Below are 18,638 nucleotides of genomic sequence, written 5' to 3'. Positions count from 1 at the left end.
AAACGCAAGACTCACAGTCGTCACTTTGATCATGGATTGGGTCACTTGACAGATCCCAGCCTTCCTCGGTTCAATCCTGAAGTAGGGCATCTGAGTCTGACAGGCATGCCTCTAACGAGATCCTGACTGATCACCATTTTCTTCAATCCACCTGATGACCACAGGCTCGCCGCCCATTCGCAGTACGGAAGGTAAACACATGTCAAAGGGTTCCCCAGGGTTCACTGCTGTCTCCCATAGTATTTATCCGCAACTGCCCTCAGCAGTGCCCCAGGGATGGTCCCTTGTCTTCGCCTGCTTCACCACAGCTCCAGGGCTACTGTCCCAGATGCCGGGCTTTGAAGCGCAAATGAGGGGGTGACTGGAGATGAGCGATGTGCCCTGAATTAATTGTGGTTGTGTATGGTAAACAGAAGCTCTCACGGGTGACCCAATTGGCAGAGAGTGAGAAATCCTTGCTGACCATGCTAACGACGTCGACGGAAGAATTGTCACTTGCTGAAAACCTGCTCTTCTGGGTGTCGCTGATTAGGAAGTTTCATTCGTTTGTCATTGGTAGGTACACTTCATTCGCTATTTCATATGCTTCACTCGCCAAAGAGAATTGCCGAAGAAAATAACTCGCAATTTTTGAACTCATGAACAGTGTCAAGGCTTTCGCCACCAATTTGTCAACACGTGCTGATGAAAAGTTGATTCGTCCGGACATCTGGAAGCCCAATAAAAGTCGCCAATAAGCTCTTAGACCTTGGACTTTGGAGCTCACGTGGAGTCACACAGGGGGGTGCGAGTGGCGGCCTTCATCCTTCTTCTAATTCTATCAGGACACCCGTGGACTGTGGTATTACGTTAAGGATCTAGCGGGGATAGGATAGTGAAATTAGAATAGCGATAGGCAACGCTGTTCGAAAAAAAAAAATATAAGGGAACAATACTATAAGGTAGCCCGCAATGATTTTAACAGCTTTTCAGCGCAGTCTCACCGCATTTCTAAGCTTCTTTCTATTCACAGCACTGGAAAGTGAGCGTATCTTGTTCATAACTAGATTAGGTATATGTAGACGCCTGCTCTTACAAAATGCTGGCATTACCTATTGGCAGATTATCTTTTTACAAGGTCATCTAAACCAGACACATACCTTCCTGACCGCCTTGCTAATCAAGTATGCAAGTTTTCAACAAAAATATGAAGACAACATAGCGGAGTTGTGGGCGGCGAATAACTTTTTTTCGTTATATGATACCTTTACCACATTTATTTGCGGATGAACGAGCTGTTACGAGGAAGATGATCATGCTCTTCTTCGAACACGTGACGAGGAATCAACAAAAACTCGTTTGGGACGCCGCTGAGGCCCTCCATCGGCGATGTTTTGCTCAAGGTACCTCCTCATCCGTCATTGTTCTATACGGTCGATTGGACGCAGACCGTAGAACGCTAGATGGTCGCATGAATAATGCAAGGGAGATACTGGAAAACGTACAGCGTGCATATTATAGGTTGCGAAAGACGCGATATCTCTCCCTCTCTCTCTCTCTCTCTCTCTCTCTCTCTCTCTCTCTCTCTCTCTCTCTCTCTCTTTCTCTCTCTTTCTCTTTCTCTCTTTCTCTTTTTCTTTCTTTCTCTCTCTTTCTCTCTCTCTCTCTCTCTCTCTCTCTCTCTCTCTCTCTCTCTCTCTCTCTCTCTCTCTCTCTCTCCCTCCCCCTCCCTGATCTATTTCTAACCCTCTTCAGGCCTTATGGATAACCCTGCCACAATTGTTCCGTTACTAAACCCAGTCAATTCCATCACTAACGAAGCCGACTCCATCACCTGACGTAGCCGATTCCATCACCTGACGCAACTAACTCCATCACTTATGCATCCGATTCCATCACTGACTCGGCTGATTCCATCACCCTCCGCTGCTGGTCCGCACGCCGGCAGAGCAGACGTTGCATAAAACATGCACGGCTACTTTATCAACTTTGGCATCGATACGTCTGCGCGCTCGAAGGCCACTCTATAGCCGGTGCACGGTAACGTCAGGTGCAAGCGCCAGCAGGTGCGCAGTGGCGGATCCAGCCGTGCGTTTTGGGGGAGCAAGTAGCAGGGTGATGTTATTTGTCGTGATGTTATTTGTTGACCGGTGCAGGGAAAATTTTCAACGGAGAAGACGGATAGGGCCTAACGGCTAGAATATATTTTAAGTTTAGAACGCCAAAAGAAGGTTTTTTACTAGGGTTTCACGCTATTTTGACATTATCAGGAGGGGATAGACAAAAGGGCCTTTTAATAATTTCTCTGGACACAATCACCCTAATTCTTGTCACCTGCATCCGCCTATGCCGATCCCCCCTACATACCCGAGTGCAGCGGTTCACCGGCGCGACGCGACGCGCCGGCCACCGGCCGGTGGCGCCGTCTGGGGCGTCGTCGGCACCGCTCGACCCTAAATCCGGGCCGGGCCGATAAGCCGCTTCGGACAGCAGTGGGAGACGCTTTCGGGCGAGCCGGACCCGTTTGGGAGGAATATTGTGATATGATGTCATTGTCTGGATAAGTAAATACCGGGGGGGGGGGGCGAGGGGGAAAGACGGTAGTCACGAAAGAGACGGTAGGATGTTTTTTCTTATATCGATATGATTTTACAAAGGAACTGTTTATCAATTATTTGTCAAATTACTCAAATGTATATTATATCAAAATGATAAAATTTAAGTGTCCGAAAACTTCTTCAATTTTTTAAAGTGTTTGAGAAGAACTGTGGTAGGTATGCCTGTAATGTAAAACAGCAATGCATATGTATAGGCAATACTCGTAACATGCATGATGCAAATAGCAAAATCAGGCTAGAAATTTCGATTAGGTGTTATGTATGCATGGAACCTGTTTGGCCATAGGTCGGCAATTCGCCTGTCAGTATTCACCCATACTAACCATAAGTTTAAACTCGCCAGAGCTCAGGAATATTCAGATGTGCATTGGTAAGCAGTAAGCGGCGCTCCGAGGGCATCAACCGTCGCACTTACAATGCCACAGTGGGCAGGTTGGCAGTTTTACGCAACAATAAATGACAGAGCTGCATGGCTGCGGCCATGTTTCATTTGTGGGTGATTTGCTCATTAGATTAGCGCATATTTTCGCAACTGAAAATGATAGCAGGTAGAGGCAGAGAAGACTGGATCATTGCGTTGTTTCCATGATCACATAGGAACGCACTCTTGCTGCTATTGTGCTTACATTTTTGAAAAGCTTTTTTTCATTTAAGCATTTTTTGCATATATTTTCCTTTGTTTTACTGAAATGACTTCCTTTAAAGCTGAGCCACTGTTTCCCTTTGACGCCCCCTCTCCCTCCCCAGGTACCCTCTCACCCCCCCCCCCTCCCTCCCTCCCCCTCCCCGTGTCGGCCGTTGTAGGGTAAACATTGTCCTGTCGGCTCCGTGAAGTTCGTTATCGCTGGCGCGGACGGCTCAGGGGGACGTCCAAACACCGTCATACGTAGGTAGAAGCGAGGTGCTGGGACACAGGACAGGCACTGGAGTTTGGATACGCAGTGCTGATACCCGGGGGCTGGGTGACAATGGGGATGTCTCAGAGGGCATTTAGCGCAGCGATAAGGATAATTGAGGTCAAACGTGCTATAGTTGGAGGCTTATTGATGATGCTAAGAGCTCCGCAGGACACACGCAGGCCGAAGTTCTGCTGTTACTGTTTCTATTCTACAGATTTAAAGTTCTGCGGTTACGGACTGTTGGCAATCAAATCAAACGTGCGTAGATCGTGCTGTTTTACATTACCAATATAGATAACTATGAGTGACATGGCTTATCCACTACTCACAGTCACGTGTCCAGCACCAACTGAACTCCACTGTGTCATCTGTTTTACCATTTAGGAGGACCATCTTGAAGCCGCAGTGAAGACTGAAGCGGTGAGGTCAGTGATTCAGTTTGTGACATGTCCTCCGAAGAAGCGGTGTCATTGTAGGTATGTGTCATTGTGTTCATGTCTCATCAACTCCAGCATCGAGTGACACGTGCTGTTGTCTGTGGCCGTCGCCATCTTACGGCAGTTATTCATCGCCTGCCAGGAAAGGAATGAGTGCCGAGACTCGAGAGTTTGAGTCGACGGCGAATGACTCAGCAGCGTCCGTAGTCGGGATTTCCAGCACAGTGGGAGAGGTAGGTATCATAAGTCCATTTTCCACTTAGTACTGACATGCTCATAAATAAATGGATGTGATTTATGTTCATGTTTTAACAAAGACACTAAAATGTTCAAATGAGTGTAGCCGTGAACGGCGTGAACTAACCACCATAAGTGGTTTTTACAAGGGAATGTTGACCGAAAGGGCTGTTGCCTGTGCCTACACATGTTTTTAATTAGCACCTGCTCACTGTTCATTTTCGATAAATGTTCCTGATATTGACGTCTCTACCAGGTTCTACATGGTGCATGCACTGTCCACAGTCAACACATAGGACCCGGCCGTTCTGCTCACTGACTTTATCTGTCACTCGAAATCAACGCCAATGTTGTTTTTATCTACTTCGGATATGAACATTAAAAATTTCGTTTTAAATTGCGATGATTTAGGGGAAAATCTAAATGAATAGGCTATCCCACACGGAAAAGGAAAATGACATATGAAGAAAATTGCATGCCATGTAGGCATTAGAAAATAGAACACCGAACACATAAACACCTAGCTAACATTTCAGTTTGCGTTTATCACAGAACATATTTTGTTACTAGCACTGAGGTAAGCGAACGAAACGTAAAAATCCCAAACAGGACCTGCCGTCATACCCAAATAGCTCCAAGTCACGGATCCAGCCAGGTTAGGTATATCGATATGCAGATCACGGTTCACCATTGCGTCTCACGACTTTGACGTCATTGGAGACGGGGAAAGCATGGCGCATCGGCCTTCCATGTTCAGGATTGGTGTTCTTTATTCAATGCAAAGCAAATTGCCCAGAAACATTAGGGTTAGGCGTAAAACATGCATGCAGGCGAAATAGAATGCATGCTTTATGCTGTCCTTCATCTGATGTGTGATGTCTTTAGCCAAAAGAAAATATTTGTCCTTACAGTAATCCAACTTTTCTGATAACTGAGGCTATTTTGGTGACTCAATTACCTTCAAAGCTATTTCATATATATTATATACTTTCTGTATCATAGTTTCACTCACTGCCTAGTTTACAGATAGCAGATGTGTCGTGACGTAATGATGATGCATCATGTTTTTACCTAATTGTAACATCGGTATTGACGGAATACAAGTTTGAATACCAACCTACGTCGCAATGTTACACTAACAAAACAACATGACAGGTAGGTCACTTCTCTCAATACCTGTCATACTGTTACATCTTTAATTCGAATTCATGCAAATTATGGCAACACGTATTTTTGCACCCTTGCAAAGAGTATTCTGTCGAAGAAAATGGAGACATATGTCGCTTTTCATTGAATTTGAATGATTAGAAGCTACATTTGCTCTTTTTAGCTGACATGTGCATTGTGCGTGTGATTTGCCTATTCTGAATGACCCAAGAATCCACTGCTCGAAACTCTGGGTTGAAGTGGATGGATTTCTGAAATTCTAGAACCCCGGACCACTTTCTAGATGAACCTTCAGCCAGAGTTTCTGTGAGTGTCAACTGAATAAAGCTGTCCTTTCTTCGCATTCGCAATTACTTTATCCACCGAAATATTCACCCAAGGAAGACCTTGATAGTCGACACATTTACGCCGCAACAGCACCGAGGATCGGACCGTTTTTTTTTTTTATCAGTTCATGGTCTCCCGGCCTTGGACCGACATTCGCTCAATAAAACCGTCTAAACTGTGTCCATTGAGATCTCTCCACGCCCCGATATCGTCTCGATTTCGTCTTATTCACTGCTGATCTTGGTCACCCCAAGGCGAGCCGAGCTAGAATTACTGCGCCAGAATTGTAGTCTGTCTGTGGAGCGGCGCAAATCCGTGAGGTTTTATCGAGCTGGAACGATTTTATGGTTGTCGTCCCTGCCAGTGTAGTACAAAAGGAGCGAGGGATTAGGGAGACGGGAACAAGGGATCTGGAGGGGACCGGCACTGGCCCAGAGAGGTCGGCTCTTGGCGATTTGGGCTGCCGCTCTCCCGCAGCCTGGATTGCTGGGGTCACATTTTTACTAGGATTACACGACTTCGATTCGTGACGATGTGAAATATTAATTTTGTTATATGGAGTCCTTTCTTTAGGTATGTTTCTAGACTTAGTAACATTTTTTTACGCGCCATATTTAGCTATGTGTCCAGAGTTTATGTCCCGCGAGTAGTACCAAAAATAAGGCGCAGTTTTGATATTCATTTCATAGTTGAAATATCCTGCATAATTTCGCTATCATTTAGCGCCCTTTTAGTGACCCAAAACTATGGGCATTCAGGATTAATTTCAGTTGTTTTATGCGTCCACCGATAACCGCGCGCCGCGCACATTGTATACTCGTGTACATTACTTACACCTGATTTGTGTTTTCCCTGTATCAGTTAAACAATGTAAATGACCATGACGTCTCACCAACACAACAGTACTTTCTATTTGGTCTTTGCCTTGAACGCACTGAGCTTGTTTTGAAAGCAAAACTCTTGTGTGAGCTACCAATATGTCCACTCACCACTGGTATCCCTTTCATTTAGCAGTCACAGCTCACAATACTTATAGCCGGTGGATGGTTTTACCGAGGAAAACTATGCCTGTTCGCAAACTTTTACTTTCCCTTATTGTAAGCGCATTTGTGAATACCCAAAACACACCACAGTCAACAGTTTCATTGACTTTCACAGTTGGTGACAAAATATTGTATTGTATTGTATTGACAATCATGAGCGATCCACATTCTGAAAGTGCGTGGCGATTACTGCTCAGAATCCTTATCCGCGGTTACTAATCTAAATATTCACAGCATTCACACATTCACTCACGTCAAAGCACGGACAGACAGGGCCTATTTTAACATGTTAACTGGGGGGGCAAATGCCCCCGCACTCAACGAAATTGCCCCCCCCCCCCCCAGTCGTCGAGATTTGCCCACTATAAAAATGGGCATAAAGGAACAGGGTGACAAACATACTACTGTGATTGTTTTGCAATGGATGTCAAATGAGTCAGTCTGCAAGTAATAACCAGTGGTGGATCCAAGGGTGGGTCATATGGGTCATGACCCCCGCCCCTTGGGGCTCGGGGACACCACAGGCCTGCCAGGGGCACCAACGGCCTGTCAGGGGCACCACAGGCCTGTTGGGAGCACCATCGACCTAGCAAGAGCACCATAGGTCTGCCAGGGGCACCACAGACCTGACAGGGGTCCCACCGACCTCGCAGGGGCACCTTGGGCCTGTCAGGGGCACCACGGGCCTGTCGGGGCACCACAAGTTTGTCAGGGGCACCACAGACGTGTCAGGAGCACCATCGGCCTAGCAAGAGCACCATAGGTCTGCCAGGGGCACCACAGACCTGCCAGGGGCCCCACCGGCCTCGCAGGGGCACCACCTTGGGCCTGTCAGGGGTACCACCACAGGCCCGCCAGGGGCACCACAGGCCTGCCAGAGGCACCACAGGCCTAGCAAGGGTACCACGGACCTGTCAGCGACACCACGGGCCTGTCGGGGGCACCTCAGGCTTGTCAGGGCCAAGGGACACCACAGTCCTTTCAGAGGCACCACAGGCCTGTCAGGGGCACCACAGGCCTGTCAGGGGCACCAGAGGCCTAGCAGGGACACCAAATGCCTGGCAGGGGCACCACCGGCCTCGCAGGGACACCTTGGGCGTGTTAGTGGCACCACGTGCCTGTCGGGGACACTCCAGGCTTGTCAGGAGCACCACAGTCCTGTCAGGGCCCAGGGGCACCAGCGGCCTAGCAGAGGCACCACCGGCCTAGCATGGACACCACCGGCCTTGCAAGGGCATCATGGGCCTGTCAGGGGCACCAGGGGCCTGTCATTGGAACTTCAGGCTTGTCAGGGGCACCACAGTTCTTTCAGATGCACCGGCGGCCTAGCACCATGGCACCATGTTTGGCCGGGATCGCGGTTCGGCGTATGTCGCCTCGCATTAGCCGCGCGTTTGGCAGTCTTTTCGTGGTTTCAAACGTTCAAAACATGGGATATGATGTTGCTCTCATGCATTATGGCGGGTGTCAAGGTCACCGGAAGGTCAGGTCAGGTCATTTGCCTTTGATGACCTCGGTTCACATTCCGAGTTTTATATGTTTCTACTTAGGCTAGTTTTTGGAGCTGAATTCAAATTTAGCAACCATTTGACCGTTTACACAGGGTGTTTCAAAAGTTCGTTGACAGGTACCAGCCAGGCTTTTTTTGTCAATAATTCGGAATCAACAAGAAATTAATAGTCAAAATTTTGCATGGGCATTGGTGACAACCTTCCTCAAGCAGTTTCATTGTTTTCAAGCGCATTCGACCCTTCATGAGCTCACAAATAAGGTTCACCTTTGACCATGGATCAGACATGAAAGTGGAGGTCGCAAAATCGGGTCGGCTGAGAAGCAGACAGCAGACTCGTGCTCCGAAGAGCACCTGAATATGCAGTCCTAACTATTGAAAACTGACTAGAAGCTAACAGACAAAGGTTACCCAGTTTCAAAAATTGCAGGTCATCATAAAATAAAGACAAAGACAAGTGACCCTCCAAAAGTGTCAATTAATGTTAAGTTTTATCTTACGAAGTTTCAAGAGGCAGATCTGAAGCTAATAGCTTTCTTTTACACACAAAATTCGGACAAAACCGCACGATGGACATGTTTTGGTCGTTCACAAAGCAGAACCTCTCCTGAGGAAAACACTCCGGAACCTAGCGAAGGTCTTGGCATGGGAAATGACGAGCGTTTGGGATTTGCAAAATTTGCACAATGTGTCTAAGAAACAGATGACCGACACATTTTGCTACGATATGCTGCGAAAAAATTGCCGCTGGCACCTCCCATTTGTTCAAGAATGGGGTTGTTTTGAAAAGGAAAATGGTACTTGGGAGGTCGGCGCCAGTCATTCATGAAGGAGTTGGTGCCAGAGAAGACCTACGAAATACTCACGGATGGTGTCGATGCAAGCTGTCGGCTTTAAGGGAGAAGCGGATGTTGCCAGGAAGCTCGTCAAACCTAACTCCGACGCAGAAACTGCAGGGGATTCCCCTGCAAGAGCTTGAAAGTTGAAAGCTGGTAACCTTTTATCAGCCTCCGGCAGCTGACGGAGCGACGAAAATCGGTATGGGCAAATATTTTTGGAGATACAGCAAAGGGTTTGGTTTCTAACCTTCCGAATCAGTTGTCAAAGCATGCATATTTGTCTAGTGTACACACAGACACCAAAACCTTAGATTTTTGGCCGGTTCTTATATGCTTTATTGGCATGGGAAATGTGTCAAGGAACTTTTGAGACACCCTGTAGTTCTGGTGCCTTCGTAACATGTTACGGAGCTGTCAGAGGCGGTTGTCACCAGCTACGAATACCCGGCAAAACCCTTACTGGTTGACCTGACCTGACCTGACCTGACCTGGCCTAAATGCATGAAGACATCATCTATGATCATAACTAAGATGATATTCGTGATCAGCACCCCGAAAAAAACATAGCAGCCACCCTTTACTATGCTCTAACTCCCGATTTTCCCGACTTTTGGGTCATTGACCTGACCTGGAAGGTCAACCGATGACCTAGGACCTTTAAATTGGGTATCATCGGCTTCCTTTCATCACGGGCAACACGGTCGTTTTTTCCGCGAAGCTCTAACTCGATCAGGGGCGAAACAGCAAGGGGGAGGGTCCAACGGACCCCCCCCCCCCCCATATATACGTTCGCAGCTGGAAAACACCAATACGGGCGAGGGTTAATGGAATTATTAAAGACAATTTTCCAGGTTGCCCCCCCAGTCAAATTCCCTTAAAATAGGCTCTGCGGACAGAGACACTTTCGTAGTACCACAGGTACAACTCACCCACCCACCAACCCGTTGGTCAGCGACGATCAGTTGATGCCCTGTCCAGTGTCCACTATCGCGGCTTCAACAGATCGGGCAAAGGGGGCGGGAGACAGCTGCGACAGCTGAGTTGGAAGGCTGTTGAGTAGAGCTGCGGCTCGATAGGCGAACCGCCGCCTACCCGTTTCCAGCCGTGGTCGCGGAAGGTGAAAGAGGTGGTCTTGCCTGGAGTGTCTCTCCCGAACAGCGCTGTTTGTGACGAACATGGTTGCTAATTCCTCGGGTTTGCCGCGCTGAATGGCTTTGTGGGCGATAACAAGGGTTTGGTAATCAGCCATATGACGCGGGGACAACCACCCGAGCTTTTTTCGCAGGTCAGAGACATGGGCAAATCTACGGCGACCGAAAATGACTCTAGCAGCGAAGTTCAATTTTTTTTTGGAGACGATCGAAATTTTTTTGGGACCCATTGCCATAAACTGAGAGGCAGTACTGGATGCGTGAGATAACGAGTGCTGTCACGAGCGTTCTAATGATGCCATCCGGGAGACTGTGGCGCGCATGGGAGAGACCGATCAACAGTCCCGTACACCGGCGGCTGAGTTCGGAGACGTGAGCGTCCCAGGATAGAGTACTGTCAAAAAGTGATGCCCAGGTTCCCCACCTGCGCGCACGGCTGCAACGCTGCGTCACGAAACGATACCCTGAAATCTGGCAATTTGCGTAAATTTTGACGACTGCCGAAGACAATGAGCTGTATTTTACTGGCGTTGACCTTCAGGGCGTTAGCGCAGAACCATTCGTTGAGTGACGCGAGCGAAACCTCCATGCGCGAGATGAGAACTCCAAGGTCCCTGGCAGGACCGCTAACCAATGCTTGGGTGTCGTCGGCATATTGAAAGACTACTGCATCACCCGAATATGGGTCCCTGTCGTCTCCCATACGAGTATAGTTAGTTGTCGGTGATAGACTTAACAGGAAAGTTGATCCTTTAATACTCGGGATGACATAAATGACGTGGTTTACGGAGCCAAAGATGAGCCAAAGCTGAACATAATTAATTCAGTAGCATCTTTAAAAAGATCTTCAGAAGATCACTGCAAAGATCCTTCGTCGTATTCTGAAGAAATGGCCAAATGTCTACATAGCTGCCGATCTTCACGCAGTCAGGCGGTGGCCGGTCACTTCGGAGGCCGAGTTTTCTCCTGGCTATATCTTGCACGGGCCAAGCATGGGCGGTGCCTGCCATAGCGTGACCAGATCAGCTACTGATACACCCATCTTTCCCTGCTCCTCTCACCCTCCCCTCCGCCGCGCCATGGCCCGAAGAACGTCTTTTTTAATTCCGGGAGATCCACTGATCATAGTGCTTCGTATGTAGGAATCGAACGCTTGAACGCATATTTAGTTGTTTGGTCATTGCCAGTGCAGCGCATTTATACGTCTATTGGCTAAGAGACCGATAACAAAAATTGTAATGACTGGTTGGTGGGCATGGTTGGCTGCTCATTGCTGCTGCTGGCTTGTAATATTCACGGCGTTCTGGACTTGGAAAGCGTCTAAGGAACTGAGTGGTGTCCTCTGCCCTCTTTCGCGAATTATAATTTTGGCGAAAGGATAGGATATCCGATAGTTCTCACTTGATGAAGCCTGTTAAAATATATAGCGGTTGGCGAAATATTATTCTCTTCCTCAGTGATAGGTCACGCATCGTTCATACTCCACACCCATATTTTATTGATAGTTGTCCTTCCACGCTTCAACAACCATGAAAGCACCATGAAGCGATGTGTTCCCACGTTCAAATCGCTGCCACGTGCCTACCCCACGACCGTTCCCACATCAATTTGACCGTGAGATTCGCGCGCTACTACGATGATTCGCCGCCGCCATTTTCACGTGCTGGGGTCATCTAGGGTCGCGCCAGTTCCCTCCTACGCCCCCGCCTGCCGACGAAACAGCAGTGCATTTTTATCGGGGACCGCACTTTCGCCCGCGGCTAAACTAGACGGCCGCCACCGTCCGCCGTCGCGGTACACATTCCGACTTTGGTAGCGGCGTCACCCCGCGTCCAAAGCCACAGCGCTCCAATCACAGCGTAGTTCGCATTCTCGCCACGCGCGGCGCTAGTGTCCGCCAACCCGCGGCCAATTTTTGTCAGTCGTGATTGTAGCGCGAGGGGTGAGGGTGCCGCGCCGCTGTCCGGTGTTTTCTGAGAATGTCTGGCTGCGCGCTCAGGTAGTGCGATGGAGGTGCACTGTTGGAGGATCGGATGGACCCTGTTTGTGTGTCTGGCTGCTGCTGTTACCACGGGAGAGGCTCTCACATGTGACTGGAAAGGGAGGTGAGTTGTTAGAAGACAGGTGGATGAGGGCCGCCGAGGTAACAGGTCACAGGTGTTTTGAGCTGGGGTAACGCCTAGAGGCTCACTGTGCGCTGGTATGAGGCATTGGTTATCGTGTAGACTAGTCAGAGTGCATGTAATAGCTTCGCGGTCAGTTTTGTGCTTTGGAAATTACAATTTTGTGATCGGATGTCCCCGGCCGGCATCTTCCGAGCGGGTGTAGGTCTGAGGTCATTTCAATCGCCCTGGTATCGATAGGATCAATGGGCCCGTGTCGCTCTGTTAAAGTGCCGACCACTGCATACATTTATACGCTTATATATTGGTGCTTAAAGCCCGAGCATTGTCGCCTGAGCCCCTTCTTGCTCGAAACGGTGCGAAATCGGCTGTTTATCCTCCTTTAAAAATGGTTATTTTTAGCCTTCCTATCAATATCGGTTTTATTCTGTATCGAACTGCTTTGTTTTCCGCGGCATATTTTTTGTACCCATCTCTTCCCTCGAAATCCAGCGTAATCATTTGTGGTCTTGCCACGGAAGGCGGTCTTTTTTGGGTCCAGGCGGGCTCGTCTCTCTCTCTCTCTCTCTCTCTCTCTCTCTCTCTCTCTCTCTCTCTCTCTCTCTCTCTCTCTCTCTCTCTCTCTCTCTCTCCCTCTCCCTCCCTCCCTCCCTCCCTTTCTCCTCCCTCTGTCTCTCTCTCCTTCTCTCTCTCCTCTCCCTCTCCCCGTTTTACCCGTGTCCTGCACGTGCCCAGTGCAGGGATGCACCTTGCAAGGTGCACCGAGAATCATTTTTCCTCCTGCGAGTGATAGTACTGACACGATTGCTATCGGCCTTCGGGCTGCAGTGGCCGTACGAGTGTTGCAGAGATATGACCCACGTAGAAATACGCACGTAGTTACTACGCACAGCTACGCTCGGAGTTAGGGACTACGGCTGCTCCATATAGAAACGTCTGTGTGTAGCGATAAGTGCATGTGAGACTCCAATTTGGCTTTCGAAGATGCTGTAAAGAATTGCCGTCGCCAGATTTGCAACATGTGTGACGTGGGAGTAGGAAAGATATAAGGGAAAAAGTTAAAAACTGGCCCTCCTGTAATCCGCTTAGTTGGCTTAGTGGTCCTGGGAACGAGTCATGAAGGTCTAATGATAATCTCGGGACCAGTCTGGATGGTCCAGTGTGGGGACCATATCGGATGGTCCACTCTGAACAAGGACCGACTCAGTTGCAGAATCTGATAATTGATATCGACTTGAGTTTGATCCTGGGACCGGCTCAGTTGGTCCGATCCCGCGCGACCAGCTCGGATGGTCGCTGTCCTGACTCCTCTCATGACTCTTCTCATGACTCCTCCCCTGACCCCTCTCCTGACTCCCTGACGCCTCTCCGGACCCACTGACTCCTTCCCTGACTCCTGACTCCTCTACTACTACAATTACTGATCATCTGTCGGCTCATATGATGCCCTCCTATGATCGCCGCTGATATCTCGTGTCCAGCCTGACTCGGTTGCTATGCCTCTGAACCAGCCTGGTTCTCACGCCTGTTCAAACAGTGCGTGATTCCCACGGGCTCAGTCGTGACACCGCCAATCGAGCGGTCTCACGGACCGCGATCTAAGCCGTCTTCGAACGAACCGTGTCATCTGTCGTCTTCCGTGGTGTTACTGAACTCGGGGACATCCCATGAACCGTTCACACCGTCGCACAACTCCGGCTTAAAAAAATCCCACGCATGTTGTTGCTACGCGGAAAGCGCGTGCGTCATTCAAATCTCGCCGTCTGGCTAGCGTTCCCGCGGTTTGGTGTTAGCGCCCTACCAGCTGTGGCGCGTGCGAGTCTCCCAGACCGTGGGAATGCCGGGGTGCACGACTGCAGCGCCCGTAGGAGAGTAACACCTGTTGAACGCGCGCCGACCGCGCTCGCGCCAAAAAAACGAGGACTGATAACAATGGGGATTAAAGCTGGATGAAGTCACAGTGGCTAGGACGAGCGGTTTCTAAGGTAACAGCCAACAGGTGTAGTGTGGGAACTGGGAATGGGAGAAATTTGTTAGTAAATGGCAGTTCTTTTGGGGGATTAATTTATTCCTTTAATTCGGGGGATTGGAAACCTGTCAGGAGACACTACTCTGCCGAGCTGCTCTCTGCGTAGAGGAATTACAGAGCTGTCTACTGTCTAGACTTATAATACTCGTACTCTACCGGTGGACTTGTCCGGATCTAAGCCAGCCGACTTGTCCAGAATTATGCCGGCACAGTTGTCCGAGACTCCGAAGACACCGTCAGACCTGCCCGAAGACGCCGCCGACACCGGACGGCTGGGCCACCGCACCAAACCGGCTGTGCCGGTCGCTCGGCTCGGGACCCCTGCCGAGTTTCTCTACAAACCTAACTCGAGTCAGCGCCGGTTAGTCGGCCGGATGATTCAGATGACTCATTTGTTATTCATGGATGAACTGGTGATGAGCTGGTGATAGTGCTGCACAGTATCTGCGCGTGCTATAGACGCCATTGGTGCCAACGTGCAAGTCATCAATGTCGAATGCGGCGGTATTGCTGATTTATTTTTATTTTACGGTTTGTAGCTATTCTGATGGTTATCAGTTTTTCATCGAGTCAGGGATGCCAAAAAGGTAGACCAAATAGCAAATCAATATGGCAAAGTCGCCCGCAGCGCAGTTTTTCGGTCGCAACCAGCGCAATTTACCGTTATCACCATTAGCGGTATCGCCACCACACGTTAGTATCGCGGCCACTACATTACTTACTAGGTAGTCATTCCTACCACCGCAACACTGCTCCGGACCTTGCCTCGGACAATACGGTACCGCAGTGGCAGCCGAGCAATGCTCGCAAAAACTGCCGTGTCGAACCCATGGTATGTGGACGCGGGACCGTCATATGGCCTGACCGATACTTCCGAAGGACCCGGTACCATGGATTCCTGCGCGGGTCAATATGGCTGCCGCCTGCCTGAGTGCCTTCCGGAGTGCTGGGTGGATTATCGGATAGAGTGCGTTATAATGCAGCTGTAACTTAGGAGGACAGTGTTACAAAATTAAATATCATTTGTTTTAATACATGACAACTTATTTCCATGTTTATTGTCATGGGTTTATTTTATGATTGATTGGTTTGGCAGGTGTGTTGTCATATCTAAAAATGTATCCTGCTTTATAAGAACGACCGGGTGCTTAAGACCAGATCAACTCTGTGCGCGGGACGGGTGATACCGTGGCTGACATCCTACACATAAAACCTGTCTCACTTTCCACCAACGCTCCCACTAATTTGGTAAAGTCGCCACTCTAATTCGACGCTCGTTTTTCCTGCTCGCGCTCCTTTTTTCACCCATCCTCGGTCGTCGAGCGGGACGGTACAGTACACGACACAACCGTACGCCCATTACCTCGCAAGGTAATTAACCAATCACGAACATAAAGCGTCTGTCTCGGGTGGCGACATCGTCCAGTTTTCCTCGTCGCGAGGACATTTCGAGTGAAGGGAGGGGTAGTCAGGCGCCTGTCATCACGCACGAGGGGCTAAGCGTGCGCTAGTGAAGCCAATTCGGGTGTAGGCGGCCACCCGACGCCCGGCAAGAATCTCGTATTCCAGTTTGGGTTTGAAAAGTTACGAGTTTTCGCTTTTCGTTGCCATATTCCCGCATTTTAACCACAACTCGTCGTAAGTGGTATAAATCAAGCCACTCCTGCGATAGGGGAGAGTGGGGCAAGATGCCCCCTCGGGTAAGACGCCCAGTACCCTCTATTGTTAAAAGTAGCAACGTTGAGGTGTTTATCATGGTCCCTGTGTAAAGTAGAAGCAAAGATTGGTTACTTATAAAAAAATGTGTGTCTTTGGTGAAGTTTGGGACGCGGATGAGCAAAAATGTATTTTTGCTAGTTTTGTACTTTTGTTTGGTCCCATTAAATGCAACAATTATTCGTTTAGTTTATCAAGTACCCTATTTCTTTGTTTTTGTATGTGCATCTGTAACCTTTCCCTCTTAATTGACGCCACAATAAACTGCATTTCAACTGCAGTTATTTTTTGGGCATATCGTTCAATGTAAGTGGACACAAACGTGTAAGACGCCCAGGTATTTGCGGGGAAAGACGCCCCTAAATCAGGTCTAAGGTCGCAGTGATAAAGTGTCCGTTTGGAAAAATCTGAGATATAGGTACCTACAAGTTGTGAAGACTTGGCAGCTTGCTATATAATCTAAGTTTCATCTCTCTGTGAAAGATTCCTTCGCACTGAGAGCGTTTCGACATTTTTGGACCAAGCAAAGGCTCGCTTGCAGCGTGATCGTCATAAGGAAGCATCACAAATCAGTAACATAACCCGACCTGAAAAAGACTTTGGTGTCAAAAGATCCTCATTGAATCAAAGGTCAGTGATGCCCATTATTAGCTCTCTATCCCTAACGTATTCCAAACAATCGTGAGCCGTTGTAGTATTGTGCATCTTTCCCCACGGGGTGGGCGTCTTACCCACCCAAGGGGTAAGATGCTCGAAATGACTTGCTCGAGGAAAACGCGTATTATTCCTAACAAACGCATTCTGCGGCGGCTATGTGTAATTGATCAGTTGGTAAAATGATTACACTTTAATAAAATTGCTTTTTAGCGACAAACTTCCTCAAGTTTGCCCGCGAGAGCATTTTTAGCTTAACGGGGGCGACTTGCCCCACTCTCCCCTAAATGATGTCCATGCGCCAAAAATAGCTCAGTTTTGATTGCGCCAGATCGCTGTTAGCCTTATTTACACACAGCTCAATTGTCCATAACTGCCTTTGACCATGGAAGCAGGCCAACCATCCAATCACATATACTCTTGCAGGCGTGGGTATAGCTCAGGCAGTCGTGTGCCGCCCGGCGGCATATTTGGCGATATTTGACATTTGTGGCGCGGGTCTCTTTGGCAACCCGTTTGCCAACTGGATGAGCAGAAACCGGATCTTCCGAGTCTCGTTTTGTATCATATCGTGCCGCGTGGTCTGGTGGGGGCTGTCGCGGTGATACATCCTTTGGTTCTTCAAATTTTACTTGCATGATCTTGTGCAACGTCTCTAGGAACGGATTCCTAAAGTGCATCTATGTTGTGTTGCATAACTGAAATATGAACAATGGGCATGTGATATTACTCAGTTTTCTAGATACAAAGTTGCGTTGCCTTACTTTGGTCTAGTGCTCAATTTTTAGCTAGTCACGGGCGGTTTCTAGGTAGGGGAGTCCCATATTCCTTGCGTGAATATCGATTTATTCTGGCCCATAACACCTGTTCACTTGTCTGATTCACCTGTTGTCAAGTGCGATCCACCTGTCCACCTGTTCATTGTTTCTCCCAGCATGCCGAGAATGGATTCAATGGAGAATGGACGCATGGTTTCAATCGGTTATCTGACCTCCCGGGCACACCACAAAACTGTAGTCTCAGGTCTGTCTACTTGAGGTCGACAGGCTGGTCTGTCCTGCAAGGTGTCCGTTAGACAGAGACTATTAGTCTATCATTCTCGAGGTCTGCTATCCTCTATAGCAGTCTGCACTCCCTGGCGTCTGGCAAAGTAGTTTTCGCCACATCGTTTAGGCGTTTAGTTGGTCATTTCGCTTCTCTTGGCTCGCTTATGGGCCACTTTTAGGCTAGTTAACTCATTTAGGTGTTGCTCAGTGGGCCATCTCCTCAGTTGTTGCGCCGTTTGCCTAAAAAAAGTCAATGTTGTGCCGTGTGCGTTCCTACATGTTTTCGTAACTTAATCCATCATCCATTATGCGTGTCCGGCTTGTTCGTCTTGTCCGCCTGTCTCTTGACTCGCGGCCACTCTTCGGTCCCGCTCGGCCAAAAACGGCACCGATCAAACGGCACGCTGCTAGCCTCCGACCGGTTCCGCACAGTCACGCACAAAAACTCCGCACGCGGACGAGCGGCCGGCCGCCTCGGGGGCTGGCGGAGGCCGGCCGGCCGCCTCAGGGGCTGGCGGAGGCCGGCCGGCGCACACCGCCGCGTGCCGCGTGCCGTGCCGCGCCGCACGGGCTGGCCTGGAGGCCGGAGGGATGGTGCCTTGAGGGACGGGGATGGAGGGTGGATGGCGGATGGAGGGACGGCGCTGAGGATCGGAGGGAGAGAGGGATGAGGATTGAGGTCAGCCGGAGGGAGGGTGAAGGGACAGGAGGGATGAGGCGGCGAGGCAGGATTGGGAAGGAAAGAGAAGCAGGAGGCTGCTGTGATTTGTGTGTAGTTTCTGCATAGATCGATGCCTGTGCTGAGACATTTTTGGGTTTGATCGAGGCTCAGTTTTTTCAATGGCAAATCATAATAGTCATTG

The 18,638-nt window shown here is 49.2% G+C and overlaps 1 protein-coding gene across 1 annotated transcript in view; it reads left to right on the top strand.

Moving 5' to 3' along the window:
• Positions 1-12,124: 12,124 nt before the first annotated feature.
• Positions 12,125-18,638, top strand: part of LOC122388535 (meteorin-like protein) — a 40,616-nt gene continuing 34,102 nt past the window's right edge. Inside the window, exon 1 of the mRNA XM_043379725.1 lies at positions 12,125-12,312. Coding sequence (XP_043235660.1) covers positions 12,215-12,312 — 98 coding nt within the window. The 5' untranslated portion in view covers positions 12,125-12,214. The remainder of the gene's footprint in view (positions 12,313-18,638) is intronic.

Source organism: Amphibalanus amphitrite, unplaced genomic scaffold (genome assembly GCF_019059575.1).
Source record: "Amphibalanus amphitrite isolate SeventyFive unplaced genomic scaffold, NRLGWU_Aamphi_draft 000326F_arrow, whole genome shotgun sequence".
NCBI lineage: Eukaryota > Metazoa > Arthropoda > Thecostraca > Balanomorpha > Balanidae > Amphibalanus > Amphibalanus amphitrite.
This window is presented reverse-complemented; position numbering and strand designations above follow the sequence as displayed.